General features: G+C 39.2%; 1 protein-coding gene across 1 annotated transcript; it reads right to left on the bottom strand.

Moving 5' to 3' along the window:
• Nucleotides 1-1,066: 1,066 nt before the first annotated feature.
• LOC117811849 (sulfotransferase 6B1-like) lies at nucleotides 1,067-24,171 on the bottom strand. The gene is given in 9 exon segments (XM_034682326.1): nucleotides 1,067-2,662; nucleotides 2,777-2,930; nucleotides 3,116-3,210; nucleotides 4,178-4,304; nucleotides 5,691-5,780; nucleotides 11,078-11,190; nucleotides 16,574-16,673; nucleotides 16,675-16,766; nucleotides 23,931-24,171. Coding segments are annotated over 9 exon segments (1,140 nt in total). The 3' UTR covers nucleotides 1,067-2,534.
• Nucleotides 24,172-24,815: the final 644 nt, after the last annotated feature.

Below are 24,815 nucleotides of genomic sequence, written 5' to 3'. Positions count from 1 at the left end.
TTACCCCTTTTATTGATACATTGAAAGTAAAATGTAATGTTTACATTAAATATAAAGCTAAAATGAGGCTACAAATATAAAGACTGTTATTTCATTGAATTTCTTGAAAGCTTTTATTTTTTATTTTTCAAAACTTGATAAATATTTTCTCTTTATTCATCAATTACGGTGGCATTTCTTGCTTCAAGCATTGAAGATTCTTATTTGATCAGTGGTGGACAGTAACAAAGTAAATGTACTTGAGTACAGTACTTAAGTACAGTTTTTGAGTTTATGCACTATACTTGAGTATTATTTTTTGGGGAAACGTATTACTTTTACTCCACTACATTCAGAAGACAATTATTGTACTTTTTACTCCACTACATTTCTATCGGTTCTCTGGTTACTCACTACTTTTGCTTTGAAGTCAGCTCATTAATTTCCTTTTCTTTTCTGAAATCTGATCCCTAAGACAATAAAATGTGTTTATGTAGTTCTGTTTGTCTCAGTGGTTTAGCCGTATCTGTAAATATTCTCAATGGTTGACATGGAGCAAAAATGGAACAAAATTCACTGAGATCAGGCAGTTAATGTAGAGGTGGTAATGATGGCTATAATTCTCCACCTGAGCCTCCATGGCCATATCTTCACCCCGTGTAAGAGGTTTTTGAAATGAAGAATGATACGTATAGTGGAAATGTTCTCCCTGTTTCCCACTCTGCCCAAACATACAAATATTCACTGTCCAACCTGAGAAAGCGTGTTGAACTATGTAACATTTGTTTCATTCCAGATGAACATTTCAAACTAAGTTGTCTGTGCTTGGAGTAACTTAGTTTCTGTTTTTATTCCATGGTATAGTTTTTTAGAGATTTCAAGTAATGGTTTCTAAAAAAACATAATCTAACCGAATGTACTCCTATGTATTCTTGACTGCACTCAGCTTTGTGAAAATACAACGTTTTGAGATTTTTTAAGGAGTATCTATACTTTGACTTAAGTAATGAAGCTGTGTACTTTGTCCACTACTGTATTTGATAGGTTTGTCTCTGGGGAGGACAAAAAGCGCAACAATTTGAAATGGTATGTGTTCTGGAAAGGCTTTATTTTCATAATGATCATCATGTACATTTACATCATGTATGTAATTCACATAAAAACAGGGATAAGCCTGTAACCACATAAAATAATTATTTATCCCAATTTCTCAACTTGAGTGAGGTCATAAAGCTGCCAATTTGAGGACAATTTACCTGCTATGTGTTGTAAACAGGTTTGAAAATAAAGAACCCTGGGGTATCCTTCCAGATAAATCTGACACCTGAGACTCTCAAACAATGCTCCATTTATTTTAGCAGAAAATCAAACATAGAGGGCAAACAAATAATCAAATGAACTGGCCTGGCTAATCACAATCCTGTAAGGTACCTGAAACCATATTGGCTGCTTGCTGAAACCCCCATGTTGTGCCTGAAGCTGTAATTCTTTTTATTCCAAAAACCAAATCAGTATGCTTTTGTGACTCCAGCATCTGACTGACAGAACAGAAAAATTTTACCCTTTCTGTCAACTGATTTAAATTAAAACACTCAGTTTCCTGAACTTGGAGAACAATTTGCTCTACCAAAACTTTTACATGAATTAAGCATCGTTTTCATTATTGGCATGTATTAAACTGTTGTTGTTTGCACTGACATGTCTACATTTCACAGACAGACTAAAGATGAGGAATCATCATAAGGAAGATTTTTAAAGGAGTAGTTTGACAAGTTTTCAGATCACTTGTTTTTTTGTGTAGATTTTGACGAACACATTGATGCCACTGCTACTGCTACTGTCTCAGGATTACAAATAAGCCAGCAGGCAGTTAGCTTAGTTAGCCAAAAGGCAAACTGCTGTTTCAGGGCAATCTACAGGGCTGATATGGTTTGTAGATTTGTCTCTACATCATCACATTGGATAACATCTCATTTTTGACGACATATTTCAAGTCATGATAAGTATCTGAAGCTTTTAAATCCTGGCAAAGTCTTCCATTTGTGCTGTTTTGCAAATGATGAATTCCTGGTGGTGTTTTCTGTCAGTCAAGTAACAATAGTCATCTGATCTTGGTAATCATAGTCAGATGACCTGGCTGGTTTCTCAACTTTTAACATATAAAACGGATATTCATTTCTAACAATGTTTAACTAGTCCTTAACTGATTTCTTTTATAGACCTTATACAGCAACAAAATGTTGGAGTTCCCCAAAATACATATTTTCCCCCTTTGCACAATCTTTCTCTCATTCCTTCCTTCTTTCCTTTAGCCTTTCAAAGGGACTTTTATTCCTGAACTGAGCCTCCCGAGCAGTTTTTCCCCTCAGATTTTTACCCAACAATATCCTTAAGAATAATAAAGTAGTCATGATGCCTCTGGGCTTAAGTCCAAATCTGGTGAAAAAGAGATATGTGCAGATCTTGCCTAAAGGGGGGAATCTGTCAGCCTCAGCTCAGGGCAGAGAAGTCCCCTTTTTTTAAAAAAATTGTTTCCCTCCCTTTTTTCCTCCTCCCTACTGACAGTGCATTTGGTAGTTGAGTTTAGTTCCAAGCCTGGTTCCTGCCAGGTGTTTGTTGAAGGCCTCGTCCATCTCTCTGCTCTGTTCTGGTGTAAAGTGATTCTTCCAGTCCCCAATCTCGCCTGTATATGAGCAGAATAATGTTTTTTATTGTCTTATAAATGTACTGTAATGGGAAAACTTTCCCAAAGTATCTTTTATTCAGGTATGATAACGAAGCAAAGTTTCTTAAGCACCTTTCCTGAAGATGATATTTCCCAAAGTGTGAGCATTGGCGGAGGACGTCTTCATTGCGTTGAAGGTGCTCCCTTCTGCAATCTGCTGGACCTGGTTCTTGGTCAGGCTGAAGCCAAAGAATGTGCTGATTTGACTGACGCCCTCACTGAGGTCCTGCAGGGCAAGAAACGCACACAAAGCCATAAAATGTGGAAAATGCTCCACTGAACAAAGTTTTTCTACAACAGCCTTTCATATGCATTCTTCTTAATATTGCATATATTTAAGTAGGAGATTTCAAATGTATAAAATAGCATTCATAATCTGATACGTTTTTAAAGCCACCAAATTTGATCTACCTGTTTTAGCTCCTCGTAGGTAATAAGCATGACATTAGGGTCGTCCGCTCTCTTCTCCCAGGCTAAAGCATGTTCAAAGTATGACCCCCAGGGAACTAAAAAAAACACATAGCAGACTACTTAGGAACACTTATAAGTCCCTTTTCTTGCTTGTTTTGGCAAAGAGGTCCATTTGTCCAGAGAAGGTATGAGAATCATCTTAAACCACATTTTATGAGTGTGTAAGCAGAGCACTAATGGTCGAATGTGTCCAACACTTCCACAGTTACCCTGCTGGTTTAGTTGTACACACTGTTTATTAAGTCATAAACAAAGTTGAGCTTAGGGATCATAAAAGAAGGGGTATTATGCTCATTTTCAGGCTTTATATTGTGCCTCTGATAGCGTAATTGGTAGTTTTACAGGATTTAGAGCTCAAAAAATTCTTCACTTCTCAGATAGGTGTCTTTGATTACCCTCATATCAGCCTCTGTCTGAAAGGCTTCATTACAGCTGCTGTCTCTTAAGGGCACTTAAAGCACTGCTGAACCCAGCTCTCCAGAACCCTCCTCCACTGTTGCAATGCTACAAAATCATCAGCATTGCGTTAACCAATGTTTGTCTTTTAAAATGACAAATTATTAAAATATGGCTTTATGTTCTGGACCCAAAAATTAACCTGCAAAGTTTGGAAAGGAACAAACAAATCTCCAGCAACACAGGAAAGGTGAGTTTTAAGTAAATTAAAAGGTACGTTTATTGTGCCTCTTTAGGCAATTCTCCATTTGGTGACTTCATGGTTTGAGCAACTCTTTTGTGAATCTCGTTTAGTTCTCGTTTGACTTTTTCAACAATCTGTTCAAATCAACCTGCAGTCTCATCATGTGATTGATTACTCCAACACATTTACCTCACAATGTTAATCTGTGGCCAGTTTTGTATTGACATCAAACATTTTAACTTGATATTTGTTTATAAAATATGGTAAAAGCATGATACCACCTCCTTAAGTCAGATTGTGAAGGACTGCAAATTCTAAATGTCTCTGGGACCCTAACATCTGCTGATGTGTTGCTTTCTCACCGTCTCCACTTATGAAGTCGGAGAAGAAGGAGTCCCAGGACTTCACAGAGGGAAGGACTGGGTTGTTGTTGCAGAAATGATAGAAGGAGACCGCAGTGTCTTTTGGGTTTCTGAAGATAACCAGCATCTTTTACAAAAACACACAACAAACAAAGATGCAGCAATTCAATAAGTTGTGTACTTATTAGTTATGATGACTAAAAAGAAACAGACAAGAAAATGGGCTAAAGACAATAATTACAATGTAAACACAAATTAAACATCATCCGTGAACAAAAGAAAGAGTAAACAAGAAGGAAAAACAACAGACATATTCCAGAAAACAAAACTTTAACATGTGATGGTTCTGATGCTTGATGAACTGTGCTGTCATTTAATGGTTATACTAGCTCTGTTTTATCCTTTTATGTTCCATTCATCCATCCTTCCATCCATCCATCCGTCCATCCATCCATCCGTCCATCCATCCATCCATCCGTCGATCCATCCATCCATCCGTCCATCCATCCATCCATCCGTCCATCCAACCATTCATCTATTCATTCACACTTATCCAGGGAAAAGTCATGGTAGAACCAAGCAAAGCAAGTTAGACCAGATGTCCCTTCCCCCATCAACATTTTTCATCCCCTAGGAGGAATCTCATTGTAAACCAAGGAGTGAGATATATTATTCCTCCAGCTGGACCTTGGTCTACCTTGGGGTCACCCCCCACTGGCTCTATGTTGAGCTTTCAACAGATGTCTGAGTTTTTTTGCCCTATCTCCCATGGTGAACCAAGTCACCCTACAAAGGAAACTTACTCCAGTATATCAATGATCTTATTCTTTATGTGATGTGGTAAAAACTGTAGTAACTGTAACCATCTACCTGGCTCCTTACCTCCTCTCTCTTTTTCACACATTGAAACAGATGACCTTGCATGCAGGGATATAAGCCAGACCTTTCTCGTTTACCCCTCATGCACAATAGGGTTTACCAGGTCTGTCTGGTAGCCTCTCTTGTTATCTGATCCAACTCACCACCAGATCAGTTCACTGCACTCTGCTCTATTTATCCAACTGTCAGATCAACAAAGTCACATATCTGATTAAAAACAATAAAGGTGATCATCAGTTTTTGGTCCAGGGTGTTCTAGTAACAGGAACACTTCCAAACCACCTTATGGTCAAACATGGTTTTACTTCCTTAAGTCCACTGATTTCCAACCCTTTGGTCGAATGAGGGAAATGGTCAGGTTGGTCAATCATGTCCCTCACTTTGATCCTGTCTGTCTGCAAATTGTGGTTGCATAGAGCCAATCCTTTCATTCACCAAGCCGGAGTAATCCAACACCTGTCCTAGAAGTCTGGAAGTTTGATCCTCTTTATTTCCCTTCCATCCGACCAAAATTGATTTTGTGTAACCTTCAGACTGTGGGAAAAGGTTTGACTAGATGTTTCGACCTCTTGAGCTTCTTGTTGTTATCTTTTTCCACAGTGAATTGACTAAATAATAACAGTTTGATACTTACTTTAGGTTTCTTTGTATAGAAGGAGGCAGGGATGTTGTCAGGGTGCAGGTGAGTCCCCAGAAACCTCGGAGAAGGAGTCCCATTCAAGGCCTGAGAGAAAAGCAGGACAAAGGAGATGAAGTGTAAACTTCACACATTTTACATTTTTCCATTAAACACAAGAGTTACAAAGGTCCTTAAACCATTTACAACAATATAGCTATACCCAAAGCTGACTGATCTTATCAATAGAAAAGTTTTGTATAGGCCTACATAACTTGCATTCTTGGTTTATATAAAGGAAGGTAGTGCTTGCTGTAAAAAAGAAAAAAAACTAAGAAAAACTGATTGATGGTCAGATCCATGATGCAAATAGAGTCTTCAGTGTCAAAGTAACATGTCTTCTTTTTGAGACTTGAACCACAGACTTCATAAAATTTTATTCACAATAGTACACTATAGGGTGAACATGAACAATTGACACATCCTCAGTGTCTTCTTCATTGTTTTGTGGATTATTGTTTCCTAGTTTGGTATTTTAGAATCACAGATGAACCCCAATGTCAGAAAACTAGCCACTTACCTAACTTTGTATTATTTTGGCCCTAAAGTATTGAAATGGATGAGTCATGAGTCAAAATAACCATCCAAAAAGTTGTCATGAATGGGGAAATACGCTGCCAGCCCTTTCACAGATGAGCTCATGATGTTCTCTAGATATTCTCAGAACAACAAGCCCTAATTTCTTAAGGAGCTTGCCGTTCTCACATGGGAAATTTTCTGTTTTGTGAACATGTGAAAGGGGCAATCCAGACCCCAGGCTTTGTCTACCAGGCTTCTTATATCTTCATCCTACTGAAGAGTTTGGCCTTTTGGATGCTCATCTAGGTGACTGGCTCTCTTTGGAGTCAGCCCCGAGGGCTATTCCAGAAATCGCTGTTTATATCAATTAAGTGTTGGCTTCAGCTTACAGCCCTGGAGGCTGCTGTTTGGCTGCGACTTGTGGTGTTTCATGTGGTAATTCTTTGTATGTCGGCTTAGACATGGCGTCTATTCAGCGCCTGCAGCTTGTACAGAATGCGGCAGCTTGCCTCCTGACTGGCAGGAAAAAGAGGGAGCACATCACACCTGTGCTGCGTGCTCTCCACTGGCTCCCAGTCCGTCACAGGATTGATTTTAAAGTTGCACTTTTAACATACAAGGCCCTAAATGGATTGGCACCATCCTACTTGGCTGATCTTCTCCATGCTCACAACCCAACCGGAGCACTGAGGTCAACAAACCAGCTGCTCCTGGATGTGCCTAAAAGTCGCCTCAAAACCCGGGGAGACCGAGCCTTTGCAGCAGCGGCCCCCAAGCTCTGGAATGGCTTGCCACTCCAATTAAGATCGGCCCCAACTGTTGAATGTTTTAAATCTTTGTTGAAGACCCATCTCTTCTCTTTGGCCTTCTACTCGTGAAGAGGACATTAATATCCTGTTTTGTTGTGTTGTTTATTGTTGTCTTCATGTAATTTTTACTTTTTACCTTGTAAAGCACTTTGGCCAACACTGGTTGTTTAAATGTGCTATATAAATAAGTTGACTTGACTTGACTTGACTTTCAGAACTATAACTAACTTTCTCCTGAAATAATAGAACCCTGTGGCAAACCATACAACTTGAGACCCCTATGATCTTTTCAGAGCTTTCAATACCTGAAAAGCTTACAAAAGCCATTAATTGTAGCATAAACTGAGCTTAAACAAGAAGTAGATTGATTGACTACTTAATAGTGACAGCTGGAGTAAGACAACAAAAGTTATGACATAAAAAAATATTCGATTCACAAGCCCTACATGTGTTGTGTTTAGGATCTCTACTTTCCAATAAGATGCTCTGTATTCAAAGGCTTAAAGGATTCAAACATGTTTGCTTTAATACAACAGTGATCAAATATTTATTATGAGACTTCTTACCAGTGAAAATGTTAATAAATAACTTTCATAACAATTCATTGTTACAACAGCAAAAAGGGTTAGGGTTAGGCACACGTTCATGGATGATAAATTATTTTGAGTTTCTGGTGGAGCATTCAAAGCACTTGATTATGGTCAGAGAAATATTTCTGTCAAGATGTAATCAAAGAAAGATCAAAATGTTTATTTAATGAATCTTTAATATGGTTTTGCAGCCTAAAACCGTCCTTTAAAATTAGCCTGTTGGCATGAGACTTTTCACCACCCTACTCATATTCATTAAAATGTTTAATTGTTGTAAGCTGCTGTAACAAAATAATTTCCCCCAGTGGGGGACCAATAAAGTATATCTTATCTTAATTACTCCTGCTTTTCCTGTAAGAATTTTTCTCCCTACCATTTGATTTTCATGATTTTAACATTGCATATAGTCAGCATACAGCTAACAACTCACAGACACGAACACTCCAGCCCAACCCTTTGTGTTCATTATTCAACAGCCTGAGTAAACACAGCAATATGTTTCATATCTGACCTGCTAATGAGCCGTCTAAAACTCCTTTACAATAAAAAGGACATCTGTTCAGTTCCTCTCTGAGAGTACATTATGTAAACAGGGTGTGTGCTTTATGATCAAACATTGGTTTTGCATCATTGCTTTCAACCTGACTGAAAGAGACAAATGACAGAGCAGCCTTAGAAAGGTCCTATATTGTTTCTGGTTCCACACATATAATAAAAGCCTTTATCTTTGTTAGACTTATGTGAGTCAATAGATACACCCAAAACATCAGACTAATAATTAAGTTTGTACACGGTTTGATTTGAGGCAAAAGAAAAGGGAGGAGACTGTATTAATGGATAACAGTGTTCAACACTCACCCAAAATATGAACAGGTGGTTAATAACAAAGATAAGAGAAGCGCACACAAGAACAAAGCCGCTGTCTAACTGATGTATATCTGGTTTGAACTAGCCCATGTTTATAATCACTGACCTCACTATAATCCAGTTTGAATAGGAATGAGAAATGCAAATGTGGTTGTTAAACAGTCTGTTATGTGGCATCGATTCTTGGTAAAGTCTATACATAAATCTGTCTGTGAGGGTTCTTTGTCATTTAAAGTCTAATCCAAAAGATCCAAAATGTAGATAGAGCAGCCTTTAGGATGAGCAGTGAAACGTCCATAAAAACGTCAACCAAGTCCATTTAAATTGTACATATCCATGTAAAAAATCATTAAACTCTCATTAGACCAGTCTTTAGATTAAAATACTCATTAGAAACATCATAATGGAATCACTGTCGAACGTACAATGTACTGGCTATAGGATCCTTTACTATCAGTGTTTAATTTGGTTCCTTGAATGCCCTTTCACTATTCAAGTTTGTCTACCACCAGTTACGATGTCCTCGGATAGAAAGCTTGATTTACAGTAGAGAAAGTACAGCGGACAGTGAAACAACCAGGGTGACTGTGTAAACTCAACCCAGCAGAAGAAAAAGAGCACTGTAGACAGAGGAGGCAACACAGATGGAGACTGATAAAACCAAGGTTAAACAAAAGCCAACCTCAGAGGAGCATTCACTCAACGGAGAGAGCCGGGTCTTGAAAGATTTCCAAACAGGCATAAAGTTAGCATCCTCATATCGCACTGAGATCAGGATCTCAACTCAGATGGAATTCTGTTTTAACCTTCTCTAATAGTCGCTACATGAGCGCTCAGAGGACATATCAACGACGTAAAGTGGAACCAACCCTTATCAGGATTGACTTCAGTGAGGTTTGTTTCTTCAGAGGTGAAAACTATTCAAATGATGAGGGGGTTTATTTTGGTGTTAACCAGAATGATTGGGACATTATATAAATACTGTTCAAGAAGGTGGACGTAAACTCTGTATCTCAAAATTGATACCAATGCTTTACAACCCACATTCTGTGAAATGACAAACAGGGGGCGATTCCACTAAATGCAAAAAACTTGCTACCTCTTTACTGATTTATACCCAAATTTTTGGCAGCATCAATCACAAAATGTGTGCAGCATGATGTCCAGTTTATGAATTATGGTATTTATAGATGATAAATCTGAGGGCATGGCTACAAAAGAAACCTGAAAATATTAATATTTTAAGTTTGATTATTTTAAAAACACAATCACTGTTAGTTTTTGAAGAAAGTACATTTAACTAAAAGCAGTTGTTTGGTGGCAGCTAAAACAAGAAGCTTGTATAATAACCCCTGACTATATAAAACATGACCTTAGTCTTTGAGATGTCACCTATTTGTTTCTGAAGTCCAAAGATGGCAGACGCCATATTGAAAATGCTGACTCACCATAATCTTCAATCCACCTAGACAACGGCAAAGAGGTTGAGCTGTCAGTCTGTCATGCCTACAACAATGAAAATTTACACTACCAGTCAAAAGTTTGGAAACACCTCCTCATTCAAGGGTTTTTATTTTTTTCAACTATTTGAAACACTGTAGATTAATACTGAAGACATCAAAACTATGAAAGAACATATATGGAATTATGTATTCAAAAAAACTTGTTAAACAAAGCAGAATATGTTTTATATTTTAGATACTGTAAAGTAGCCCCCTTTTTCCTTCATGGACAGCTTTGCACACTCATGGTATTCTCTCAGTCTGCTTCATGAAGTGGTCTCCTGGAATGGTTTCTAATTAACATTGGCCTTTTCAAGAGTTCATTTGTAGAATGACTTGCCTTCTTAATGTGTTTGAGACCATCAGTTGTGTTGTTCAGAGGTAGGGTTAGTACACAATAGATAGCCCTATTTAACTACTGTTGTAATCCAGATTATGGCAAAACCAGATTATTTCATACTTTTGATGTCTTCAGTATTAATCTACAATGCTGAAAATAATTACAATAAGTAAAAACCATTGAATGAACAGGTGTGTCCAAACTTTTGACTTGTAGTGTATGTATAGCTCTTATCCTTAATATTATCTTAACCAATGTGCTTTAAATAAATTCAACCACCAAACAGTGTGTGAATAAATGAATAAATAAATAAATCAATAAGCTACTGTAACTGTTTTTTAACCGGATTGAAAATATGTTCAGTTTTTTTCTGTAAAAATGGGCATTTTAACATGAGACCTATTAGGGTTTCTTGGGCTTTTGCATCCAGCCTCAAGTGGACATTCAAGGAACTACAGTTTTTGCACTTTCGCATTTCTCATTTCTCCACATCAGACAAAGCAGACATGAACCATAGATGCAATTTACTAACCAAGCTACCGCCATGATTAGCTGAAAACTTAGTTTTTGAAAAAAAACCTTGCTCCACTACAGCTTCAGGTAGTAGTAGTGGTTGTAGTAGTAGTAGTAGTAGTAGTAGTAGTAGTAGTAGTAGTAGTAGTAGTAGTAGTAGTAGCAGTTTTCACAGTTGAGAGACAGGCACACATTCAAAGAGTACCTTTAGGACCTCTGGCCCCATAAACTCAATCAGTGGTGGCATCTTGGTTTCAGGTTTCACCCCAGTCGCCTCGGTGATGATCTTCCTTATTACCCCAACCATCCAGTTAAAGCCTGCACAAACACACGCACACAACACGATTCAACGACATTGTACAGTCAATGTATTGTTAAACCGCAGTCCATTTAAATGATGGTCATCAACAGAAACATAAAAACACTGTATGTGGGTCACTGGTTTAGCTCAGCAGTAAAAGTAAGTGCCCATAAACAGTGGGCTCTTGTCCCACAAGTAAAACAAAACAAACTGAAAAAAAAAAATCTGGGAGAGGAATTGCAAGAGAATTTGGATACAATTATGCAAATCGTTATTTGAAGGTGCAGGCGAAAAAAAAAAGACTTTTAGCAGCACATTTATATAGTTTTTTTCTGATCTTACTGCCTTAGGTGACATCAGTCAGCACCACTGTTAGGAATATGGGAGTTCCATTTGACCAGAATTCAACAACTTTCAAGGGCAGCCTGGATTACTGTAATTACCTTTTATCTGGCTTCCCTACAAAGTCTTTAAGGTCCCTTCATCTGGTCCAAAATGCTGCATCTTGAGTACTGACAAACTCTAGGAAAACAGGGCACATCTCTCCTGCATTACCCTCCCTAACCTGTTAAGTGTGAAGTGTTTATTATGATACTTTATTAAAGAAGAAGAAAAAAAAACCTTCTGAGTGATCCATAATTTAAAGAACACTTCTTTTTCATGATAAGTTGACAATGTTACTTGTTTTCTTGAGATCTTGACCTTTGTCTTGTGAGCTTGGGATAACAAGATGATTTTTTAAATATAAATTAGCTTTTCATCTTCCTTGGAAAACCAGTGTTTTTATCTTAAGACAAAAGATAAACAAGTCAAGATCTCAAGGAAACAACAGGAGTTAAATGTACTTGTCATCGTGGGAAAAAAAACGTTGATAAAATGTACAGTTACTTCTATATAAACTTGTGAATTTTGAAGACAATTGCTCAAAGGGTTCTTCATTTAAGCAAATATTCCAAAATAACATGATTTCATAACCCTGTCTACCCGTGCAGACGGTTTTAATGATATTTGATAGGGCTATATAAGTTTAAAATAGAGCCATACCTGTACATCTTTCCTATAAACCAGTTTGAGCTGTTTTAAAAGTGTGACCTGAATTTTCTCTGAAGAGACTAAGAATAGTTTTATGATCTAAAAGTTGTCTCCCAGAGCCCAGGAATGGAGGAGAAAAACCAGCTTTAGAAACATGCTGTACAACACACACATAGAAAACTGTGTCTGGAGAAAATATTACGGGTCAATAACAGCAGCAGATTGTATATTTATGAGCATGAGGTGAAGGCTGGGCTAATCTTTAATCTTATGCAATTTATCACAGAGACGCCAGGAAGTCATTATCTGCAGTGGTCTTCTAGAAACGCTGTTTAAACTGCCATGAAGTCCAAATGGGATGTTCATGCGTTTGAAAAAGAGGCTCCTATTTGCTGTACGGCTGGAGGACATGTAAAGTCCCGCCTCTGTTATCCCCAAGTGGGCCCAAGTCCAGACCGGCCCCTATGCATGAAGATGTGGGCTGGGTGTGTTTGTAATCTAACATTCCTCCAAAGACATTAAACTCGTCTGTCTTCATGTCATTCCCCTACCAGCGACCTACTGTGTGCAAAAGTAAACACTTTCCCAAAGGAAAACATGTCACATTCCTCCAACGCAGCGTAGTGACAGCAGCTTTTCACACCGTTCAAACCATAACGCCAGCGCTTTGTGTTTACAAGGAAAGAGATTTAAGGTGGAGTTATGTGGAGCTTTATCATATCAATAAATCATCTCCACATTCACACAGGCATTAGTGCTGAGTCATGCACGGCATTTACCAGCTTTCCTGCAAAGGTAAAAGGTTGTTCTGGCTTTGATAGCTATCACAGGTTAAATGGCTAATATGACGCTGTCGAGAAGGTATATAATTTAAAATGAGTTATTGCATGTAGACTTCTACGGTTTATATATTTTTGTGTTGTTATCAGCTGCTGCATTTATTGTCCAAGAAGTCTTATGTCATGCAAATACATTAAATAATGCCCTTAGATTCCCTGATCAAAATGTATCCAGCATTGTTTGCCATGCCTACATTTCAACCTGAGAGTTTACCATCAAACTACTTTTATGCAACTGTTGAAATCACTTCTGAAGGAGGGCTCTTGACCTGGATTATATGGTAAGGTGGTCAAAAAAATTAGTCAAGTTGAAGCTGTCTTACAGAGTGGACCTACCGTCACATCTGAAAACATTCCCTGTGTATTGCATATGGACGCCTCACTGCTCAAAGCATGATGGGATATCTGCCAGCGAGGCTGGTAACTCCCCTGTTTAACGACTTTTCTCCCTTCATTATGTCAAAAGAATAGCTTTAATGTTCAGAGTAGTGTGCTGTTGAGTGAGTAAACATTATGCAGTGTTAGCTTGAACTGACTCCTCAAATTAAGACAAGTGAAGCAGACTAAGTGGGCAACATGTCTCTGAGTGTCTAGTTCGTCCACACTGTTAAATCAGTCATGTGTTCATTGTGATGTTCAGATTGAATTAAACCCCAAAAGTTTGAAGAACAGATGAAGGAAATGCGTAGCTAACAGCCTGTTAGCTTGTATTACTAACCAAGCTAGCTTTAGCCAAAAGCTGATTTTCTCTCTACTCCAATGTTTGTTTGTTTTTCTTGTAAATTTCCACCACAAGCAGATTGGAAAATAATCTTCACAGGAATGTAGTTGAAGTCTCGTGCATTTTACTGGATACCAATTAAATTATAGAATCTATCTTTAGGAGTGTTAGGGCAGCAGACATATATCTTAAAGTAATCTTTTCTAAGCTTATTTTTCTCTTGTGTGAGTTCTTGTGCTTGGAACATAAGTTAATAAACCTGCTGTTCTCATGATGATAATATGAAGCTACAGCCAGCACATAGCTTCATAGGCTTGGCTAAGCCTAAACAAAAAGGAACAGTTGGTATGATAGTCTCCAAATTAACAAATTCTCAAAATCACACTGAAATCACTGATCAACAAGTTACTGAACTTTTTTTGTGTGCATTTTTTAACGTAATGTACCCTACTTTTTCTTGAAAAGCTGCGGTGAGTTCACTGAAACCTTTGGATAAAAAGTAAACATTAAGTGTGGTCTGAGACAGGAAGTGAACTGTAAACAGAAGGGAGCATAAGTCCTGAGGTGCTGAATCCACCATGAGCACACCAGGCTGACTCTTTGAGCATTTTAAAAGAGAACCCTGTTTACAATCATTTTTCACAAATGCTCACTCCTTGAAACCAGCTTGATAAAAGATTTTGAAGGTTTGAAAAGAACGTTATTTTTAAAAAAAGATGAGTGAAAAGACAAACCCTATTTGACGTAGCAGAAACATGCTTTTTGTGATTTACCCCCTAGATAGTAGCTTTGGTAAACCTCTTTTTCTCATGTGGTCCAAAACCTCAGGCGAGGAAAACTCTACATCCTGGTAATCATTTTTCTATGTTCTATCATCTAACTTTGAGATAAATCCTTTCCTTCCACACAGCCTCAGAATAAATCAAACAATTAAAAGCATATGAAAATGAGCTCAGAAACTGTTTAGAAACATCACAATGTGTTCCAGCCGCTGGATCTCAATTCTTAGACGTTTTCATGTCCTCAAATGAACCAAGCGGGAAGTGTTATTCCCTTTTCTCTGTCTCTGCTTGTTATGTTTGTGGGTTTGTGGAAAAGTTCACTAAAGTAGAGATTAGGGGGAAAAAAGAGGCTGCTGTGGCTCAGGAGGCAGAGCAGTTTGTCCCACAACCGCAGTTCAATCCCTAGCTCCACCCATCCTTACTTTAAGTTGTCTTTAAGTAAGACACTTAAACCACGGCTCAGGGACTGTATGGCTAACATTCAAAACAGTCCTGTAGCTAAGATTACTGTTGCTACTGTAACACAATGTGGTAGATTGTAAGACATGAATCCATTCCAAAAAGTCCTGTTACCACTTTTTGTAAAAAAGAAAGAAAAAACAAATGCAAGAATTGTTTAAAAGCACAATTTGAAGTAGGTTAAAAGGGAATTTTAAAAATCAAGTAATTTTGAAGCGACCATGTTTGAAGTAGATGAAGTGGGATATTTTGGATAGTATTCTATTGAATTATTCATTTATCTATAGCATCTGTTCTTTCCTTTTGTCTTAGTAAATATAAAATATGAAACAAGAAAAAGTACTTTTTGAACTTTTTCAAGCCTGTCATGGTAAAAAAAAAAAAAAAAAAAGTGAATGTGTGTTTATTTTAAAAATGAAATTTCAGTAAATTGTGCTATCAAAATGTTTACATGACAACCTAACAAACTAGTGTTAGAAAGACTGCAAGTAGAAGCAAGTGATCTAATCAGTGTTAAAATAAAATAAAGCTTTTTTTTTTTCTAAATTGAGTTGTATCTGCTGATTGAGATTTATCAGTCTTACCCTAACAAGTCAATATAAGTTATGTCAACTCCAATAACCTCACCGCACATTAACAATTCTAATGTGAACAGTTAAAATGAGTCATCTGCTGAACTGTTTAGTTTATTTGATGATCTTTAACATTGAATCTTGTGACTTTTTTCCCGTTTTACATGTCTTGTGTTGTGCGATATGTGACATGGTCTTGAGATCACCTCAATCAGATATGTTTCAGTAGCAAAGGTGTGATATATAAGAAATAGCGGACTCTGAAATGTGTTATTTAGCAATCAGAATCAAATGGTCTGTAAAGATATGAGGTAACTGTATCAGTCTAAATAAGTCCTGTAAGTGCAATGTTAGACTTGCTCATAAAAATGTCAACAAGCCTGTTCAACCTGTAGTCAAAAAGCTTTGAAAAAGTGCACAACAAGAAGCATGACGACTACAGAACTGAAGAGGACTGAGATGATGTAATGCTTAACTTAGCTTGCTATTTGCTGTGAGAGTGTTTAAAGAGGGGTTAATGGCAAAAAAAAGTATTAAGATAAGATTCAAAGATCATTTAATCTGTACTATCAGAGTCTATTCTTCTTTTCAATTGTAGATTACTTTTGTGAGCTGCTGAGTCCTAAACAGGATAATGTACAGTGAGCAGGCTCACTTTCTGTGGACTCCAGAAGAGAAGCAGCTACTGTGCAGACAGCTTATTAACTGAGAGATAATAGGAAAAAAGTAAGATTTGTGATGTTTTTAACAGCAAAATAAAAACAATTAATGCTGAACATATTAATTAACTGGATAATGCATTATAACTTTGTGTTTCCTGTGTTTTAAACATTTGTTAGTCAAGTCTGAACACAAAGGAAACTCACTGCACTTGGCACTTAGTCTTTTAGTAATTAAGTGAGAGGTTGATCAAAGGTCAGGGGTCACAGAAGATGGTGAGATGTCTTAATTATTTATTAATTAAGACATTTTTCAATGGGACAAAAATCACTCACCACATTTGGGATAAGCCACAAGCATGAGGTCTTCTTCTCTGGCCTCCATGTTTTCAAGAGCGTTCAGATGGTCTTCTGGGCACATGAGGCATGGGTACAAAAACCCCCTTGTATCTGTACAACTTATCCTCATCCTTCATGTCCTTGCCCATCTGCAGCCTGGACTGTGAGGCGGGAGGTGAAGTCGTCAGAGCTCATCCTGCTTCAGTGATGTGAAGCTGCACAAATCAGAAACTCAGAAAGACAAATACAGCTTTTGAAGAAAAAAAACATGCACAGACAAGCAAACACGGTGTTGCTGTAAAAACAGATAAGCAGCTTTCTGTGCAGTGGAGCGTCCGTCCACTGCTGCCCAGCAAAGTGAATGAGAAAGAGAAAGGGTGTGTGTGTGTGTGTGTGTGTAGTAATAGTAAAAGGAGGAGGAGGTGCTGGTGTCTCCTCCTCCTGTTACTTCACACACACACATGCACAAACACACACATGCACAATCACATGCGCGGGTATGTGTTGGTGGAGGTGTGTCTGATGCCTGTGCAATGTTCACCAGATGGGAGGGACAGGGTGAAAGACAGAATACAGACCTTTTCATGCACATACACACAATATTGTAACCAACACAGTAACATTATTATCTTGTGTATTTCTTTGCACAACTCAGAGTCGGCAGCAGTTGCCAACCAACCTCAAAATCTCAAAGAAGGTGAAGAAAATGGTCAGCTTGATGTACAAAAGGGGAAGAAACCTCAAGAGAGGATCATATTCAGGCCTGGTACCACTTCCTCAAATGGTTTGGGGATGTAATAGAAGCCTTTCAAAAATGAACAGACATTAATCTTAGTCTGCAGCTTCTGAGGGAAACTGCGGACAAGGAAAATGGGTTATGGATTCAATTGAAGGACAATCAGTTAAATTATCGTAGGTTTCTTGACTTGCATGGGTTTATTCTCAGAAAAGACAGTCAGCCCTCCAAAAAAGCCTCAGACAATCACAGAGAGGGTGTTGCAACTGGGACATGCCAAGTCTTCAAGACCAGCCCCAGGTGTCTCAGGGTGTTTCAGATGTTCAATACAAGACACCATCAGAGGAAGCAGGCCCAAGCAGGCTGGTCAAAGCTGGTTGTGTGTCCCATGGTTGGTTCCCAGACAGTCATTTAGAAGCCTAAACAACAGCCCTTCTTTCATCCACTGCCAGTGACTGCTTCTTTCAGCTGTGAGTGCTTGATTGCTTTCATATGGCCCTGCCCTCTGACTCCCAATTTCTTCAGGAGTCGGATGAAACTGGCTTACAAGACCTTGCAACCCCCTTGACTGCACACATAAACAATATAGCTTTGCTCCTTTGCTTTAGCTTCAAGGTGGAGTATTGCAGCCCTTTCTGTTGTATGCTTCATTCAAGGCATTCTCCCGAGGCAACATTATCGATGATGACACATGCTGGCAGGAGTTAGACTCGAGAGAATGAGATCAGGTTGCAATTTGTTGTTGCAACTTCCAATGGGAGAACAGTCTCTGGCCTAGGTCAGGATGTATTTCCCTGTTCCTGGCTGCATTTAGTGTGCATGAGTCTAGAGGGAAGATGAAGAACAAAGGCATTAGCCCTCTACCTCTCTCCTTCCCTCATTGTAGTTTCTTGTTAATGGGGCACCACTTGAGTTTGTGAAAGACTTTACCTACCTTGGCAGCATCATCAGCAAAGATGGTGGGAGCCAAGAGGTTCAGGCTACCTTCTCCCAACTCCATCCCATCTGATGTTCCAAGCAATATAGCCTTAAGACAAAGATGCTTTTGTACAGCAACAATATCAAGTCTGTTTTGCTGTACGGTGAAGAGACTTAGTGAATGGTCAAAACTGACATGAAGTAGAGGGGAAAAAATTTCATAACACAGGCCATCGATAAATCTGCCAGATCTTCTGGCCCAACAAAATATCCAACCTACAAGAAAACAGGAAGCCAAAGCATAATCAAGGAAGTCACATACAAACGCCTGAGATGACTAAGCTATGAACTGGTAATGGAGCAAGAGTTGCCGTAAGATGGAAACCACCAGACAAACGGAAACATTAGAGGCCCCAAATCTCACAGCACAAAACTATGACAGGAGCTTGAAAAGATGAACCTGTCATGGGGAGAAGCACAACATGCTGCCAAGGGCAAAATGCAATGGAGGAAGCTCTTTGAATCCATTTTCTTCCATTTGGGATGAAGGAGGGCAAGTAAGTCTCCCCTTCTCCATATGAAGTATGGTTGGTGTTGGTTGTAATGGAGAGCGTTGTTTGGTCGTTGAAAGGCATACTATCTATGGACCTCTTGCACTCAAGTTCTGCTGCCAAACACCTCAGCCAGATGTATATGCCTTGTCAGGTTGGTCATACAATGGATGGAGATGTATTGGAGGGTCGCTGGAACATTGGGGACAGGCTGCATCCATTCCTGTCCAAGGCAAAGATGTAGGTTTATGGGAGAGGGCAAGACGTCGTATGTGAGAATGATGATGCCCAGTCTATTAATCGCCATGATCCTGGTAAATTTCCTCCTCCACATACTATACCACTTCATCCAGTGGCATTGCTTGTTTTGATGCATGGCCTTGCCACGCCTTGCTGCACATTTATATTCCTCCACCAAACTAGAGATAGGAAGTGAGAGGGTGTCATCCTGTTTAACCCTTGCTTCTAAGGCATCATTGAAGTCCAAACAACTGTATGTCCTTATTTGAGCATTCACCAATCTCCCCAGCCAATTGGCATGCACAGGTGGTCATAATGTTATGGCTGATTAGCGTATATCAATGTGTATTTCAGTTGTCCATGCCACACGTGTCTTCATGGGGCTTTCAAACACTGTCTACCATGCTCAGCTTCTGTGTAGCTAATGACTCTGCTTGCAGTGTGCAGAACACTGCAGGCCAACCAAAATGTATGACATGCGAGAAATTCAATCATCAGGAGCAGCTGATCGGGTCATGATTGGCCCTCGTGCCCCCCTGTAAGCTCCATGGCAAACAACACATAATTAGGCTGAATTCAGCCTGACTTCAAAGTCAGTTGTGTGACTCAAAAGTTGGGTCAGAGTCAGCTTTAATTTGCACTGTGTACGCCGGGCCTAAGTTACATGGAAAAGCAGTGTTGGGGATTTGCTCAAGGCTGGTTATATCCTATCTTGGTTATTGCAACCTGCCCTGAGGTTTATATTGTACCAACATCCAGGGCTTTAAATAGGTTTATTAAGGAGAGTTAGAATGTCTCATTATTTATGTGGAACCTCTCAATCCAGCATTTGACATACTGCAGGACTTCCTGGGTTTGATCTCCGTTTGATGTTTCTCTCAATTTATCTAGCAGGTATTTTATGCATGCTTTGTTGTGGTGTATAGTGGTCATGCTATCAGTGTATGACTTGATGTGGGGAAGATGAAGATGAAATGGTTCAGCCTGGCATTCTAATCAAAAATGTTCATTGCTTCTCATATTTATATTATAACTATAAACCTTCAATGTGTCCCGATTTTGGTGTTTTTTAGTCGTTGAATTCTTCAATTCGAAAAAGAGCATTCATGATTAAAGTAACAGAGATAAATAATTTGAATTTCAGTCCCTAATGTTATCAAGTGACAACAATACTAGTCTGTACATTTCCCATGATGCAAATCATGTACATCCCCATATCTTTCAAAGTCCAAACTTCTGATGTGGCAGCTTATTCCTAATAAGAACAACAGAGGAAATTCATCTTCTGTTTTCTTTAACAAACTGATCTCAAATAAATTACTTAAATATCCAACTTAGATTAAGCAGCAAACTCTATGAGGGACATAGGTAGCATTTTCCACCAAGAGCACAGAAAGAAACTATGTCCAGTGCTCATTATTCATGCGTAACCCTGGATCCAGAGCTCTTTGTGTGGGGTTGATATTGAGCCTATCATAGCATCACAGGGAAAGAACCTTTTTCCAATGAAATGCATTGGCCTTGGTTTATTGAGTTATTGCTCTATCAAAGAAAAATGTTGATATGCTGAATGTGAGAAATGGACTTCTCAATTATCTACGACTTTACCCTTCAAAAAATAACATTTCCAACCATGAGTCATCAGTCTTGCTTTCACAACATCTGGAGTCTTTCAGATACAGTATGTTTCTTAAGAGAATTTATGCAGCTCATATGAAGGAAGCACTGTGGGACACATCAGTAGTCATCTGCTAATGAGTTTGGTTCAGCTGCAGATATGTGGCAGGATGTTATCGTAATACCTCCGGTTGTACTGGAAGTATCAGTTCTTTTTGTGTTCCCTTAAGTCTTGTGGATAGTTGTTTGATAATGGCGTGATCTTGTATGGTAGGCTCTTTAAGGTAAAGTTGTTGTAGCAAAAAACACAAGGAGGAAATTATGATAATTATGGTAACCGGCAGTAAAAAAAAAGTTCCCAAAGTGTGTTTTATTAGTTTTCAAGTTGAAGCTACAGCATTGTGATTTTTTTTACGAGTTATGTGCTCATGCATGCTCTCACAGTTTTTTGTGGCCTTTTCGAATAAATTCTGGTTTAATGCAGACTTCTGCAGATGTGCCTTGTTTATAAACCGTTAAATAAAATGAGTGCTTATGTTGCCTCCAGCTGACCACACACAGCTGGCAGTGATTATGACATATTGAAACTGCAAAAATGTCTATCCAGCCATATATCATCAGACACCTTGTAAGACCAGTCACCTGATCTATGTGTTAAAAATTTAGACTTGTTCAGGATTATCATTTTGGATGAGGAGTGAATGTGGAGGTCATTTTTGGGTTAATCTGAAGAGCAGCTTGCTGTTAGTCCATTAGATGCATTTTGCCTGTATCAGCAGGTTTAATTTCACATCCCTTTACTTGAAGTGTGGACACAAGGGAAAATCCTCATAAATGATACACTTACTTTAAGGCATTTTCCACCAAGCATAGTCAACAAACATGCATTCCAGCTTGGTTTCAGACATTGAATTATTATGTTTTGTTTCATTTTCATATAAAAAATTGTATCATACAACATCGCAGGGTGCAGTTCTATGTTAAAAGAGAAACCTTAAGGTTTTTAAAGAACAGAAACATTAGAACATGTATGGAGGCTGCTTGTTTCAGCAGTTGCTTGTGTGATACCTCGCCTTGCTGCATGTCATCCCCCACTCCTTTTTCTTACATTTCCTGCCTCTCACCAGTTGTCCATTTAAATGAACAGTAAGGTCAAACATATGATCTGATGTCCTGAGCATCACAAAACATTTTATATTCTACTCTAAATGTTCCAACACTGGCATTTGACTATCTGTTCTGTGGCATGTGTCTAATTGTAGTGGGGCATTATTAAGAGTAGTGATGCAGACATGCTGTCAGACTGTTTATAGAGTACTTCTACTTTACACTAGCTTGTTTCAGTCTTTTACGAGGCGAAACCTCAACAGCGTTACAATAAATAGGACTTGAGTTTAAGTCCTTAGAGTATCGTTAAAAAACAAAGATGGTGTTACTCTTTATTATTTACCCGGCTCTCTTACTGATCTTCCGGCTGTATTACATGCTTGATTCTGATTGATCAAAACCCCTAGACAACCCCTTGACAACGGTTATTAACTTTCACAAACATGAGCAACAACCGAGGCAAACTGATAACACGTCATGTCAAATCAATGCGCGGAAAAGAGTTCCGGCACATTTTGCTTTTGCTTGTTGACACCACAGACTGTAAGGTGAGCTAAAACTTTTAGTTTCTGTTGGAATGAAAACAATGTGCCTAAAACGTTAGTTTCGGTTAGTATGCTAAATCAACAGGCTAAACAACATGGACATTTTTGTATTGGATCCTGTCCAGCAATATTAGCAACGGAAGGGGAGCAGGTTTGTGTAACTTTAGGTTACAGATAACTAAAAAGAAACTTAAACCATGAGCGATGGTGATGATAGCAGCAGGGTTAAAAGTTGTGACATTTGACTTGTTTATCTTTAAAGCTGTGTCAATCACAGAACTCAGAGAAAAAGAAGAGCTGGATGAGGACAGTTTCATGTTAAATCAATTGCAACATGGGGATAAGATGGAACGCCACCTCTCTGTGGAACCACAGGCTATTCTTTAAGAACTACGTACATAAATCATTTTAAATCATTAAAATAAAATGTTAATCAATGTTTTTCTTTTGCCAGCATGTCTGTATTTTAAGTTAGTGGCCGGGGTAATAAGTAGGATCATGTATGGTTAGCAGGTAGTTATGGGAAATAGAATCCGGACAGGGTGAGACAAGACCCAGACGCGAAGCACCCTGAATATTGCACTGAGTTAGCCATAACCACCTGCTAGCAATACATTATCCCTTACTTATTAGCGTATCATCAATTTCTCTGAAGAGTGTTTTCTGGTACAACCTTTTGACTGATAAAATGCAAAAGTAGTACATGCAAGTCATTTTCTTTAACTTAGTGTTTTATTAACATTAGCTTCACTGTTTTCAATGTTTTCAGTCATGCTAACCACCCAGCTGCAGTCTACCCTTCTTGCTAAAACTTGCTTATAATTTAACAAGTACTGAAGTGATATGCAACATTTTCTTGAACATTTTTGAAACGAAAAAGAAAATATATTACAACAAATAATGGAACGTTTCATGTTTTTCTTTTACATTATATAAAAAGCTGAGTAACTGCTCACCTTTAGCTGCACAAGCAACCTTTCTCAGAGTGTAACCCTCAGGGTGTAACATTCTGGTTAGTCAGTGTGATGGCTGGAGCCACATAGTGAGTTACCTGGCTGTGGGAGCATGGCACTTGCTCACCTTACAAAAGGTGTGGTTCTTCTTCTTCTTCTTCTTCTTCTTCTTCTTCTTCTAATGAGATTCCGGCAGGCTGTACACTGGGGAGTGTAATGCTGCCCTCCACAGGCTAGGTCTAGCACCTACTTACAGTCTGGCATATAGCCCAGTTGATTTTAAGAACCGTAGCACCGCCCGCCAGACTAGCGGAGCCTGCGCACCAGCGGCAAATATGGTTCTACAGGAAAAGGGAGAGACCTCCAGGTCCGACAATTCTATGTACAGAATCTGCCTTTCATGCCTATATCTTACACAAGAAAGAGTACATGCTGCACTGTTTCGGGCGTCCCGCACTGACATAGCCCATCAGGGTGTTTCCCTATGATTTTAAGGCACTGGGCCAGCCCACAGTGCCCCAGTTTAAGCCTGGTTAAGACCGCCTCATCCCTCCGCCCAGTCTTTAACCCGTCCTTTTCCATTTAATAGATGGCTGTACAGAGAAGTACTGCCTCCCTCTTTTTCTTCTGCCCACTCTTTCTGCCACTGCTCCTCTAATGTTTCCTTGCAGATACTGTGCCACTCACACCTTCCCATCAATACCTCGAACTCCACTGAGTCTTTACGCAGAGCCTCTTTCACTAGTCTGTCCACTCTTTCGTTGCCTTCCACCCCCGAGTGACCCGGCACCCACATAAACTCGACAGAGCACCCCGACTTCTCAACCCTTAGGAGGCAGCACAGGATCTCCACCAGCAGGCCAGGACGAGCCCTAGCTGACCCATGCTGGAGAGCCAGCAGAGCAGCCGCTGAATCCAAATATATCATGGTCGTTTCTGGTTTGACCTCCTCCACCCAGCCCATAGAATTCCCAAGAGTTCAGCTGTAAAAATCGATGTCCTATCGGATATGCGCACACTCTCCTGGATCCCAGGATTGGCCACATACACCCCAAACCCAGATCTACCTGTGGCTGGATCCACAGATCCGTCAGTAAAATCTGTAGGAATTCTCCCTGAAAACTGTTTACAAGGTTGTCGACCCCCCTAGTCAGAGGACTGCTGTCTTTCACCTGCCCAAGCAGGGATGTATGGACAATGGGTTCAGGAAGAAGCCACAGAGGAACAGGAGACCAGACGAATCCAATTGCCCTGTCTTGACCAATCCCTAAGTTTGCTGCCAGCTGTTTTATTTGATATAGGAAGTTAGATTTCTTTTTGCTTCCTACCAATTCCCAATAATCCTCCAAGAGCCACTCTGTTGCAAGGCTGTTTTTAGAGGTGCACACTTTGAACCAATAGTTGAGCCCCAGTTTATCCCTTCTGAGTCTTAGAGGAGACTCCCCCATTTCAACCAGTAAGGCCGGAATAGGTGTTGTTCTAAAAGCTCCACAACAAATTCGAAGAGCCTTAGCCTGGACTCGATCCAGCTTATCAAGCACTGTCTTTGAGGCTGCTCCAAACACTACACAT

This window comes from Notolabrus celidotus, chromosome 4 (assembly GCF_009762535.1).
Source record: "Notolabrus celidotus isolate fNotCel1 chromosome 4, fNotCel1.pri, whole genome shotgun sequence".
Classification (NCBI taxonomy): Eukaryota; Metazoa; Chordata; class Actinopteri; order Labriformes; family Labridae; genus Notolabrus; species Notolabrus celidotus.
The sequence above is the reverse complement of the archived record's forward strand: the minus strand, read 5'-3'. Positions and strand labels throughout refer to the sequence as shown.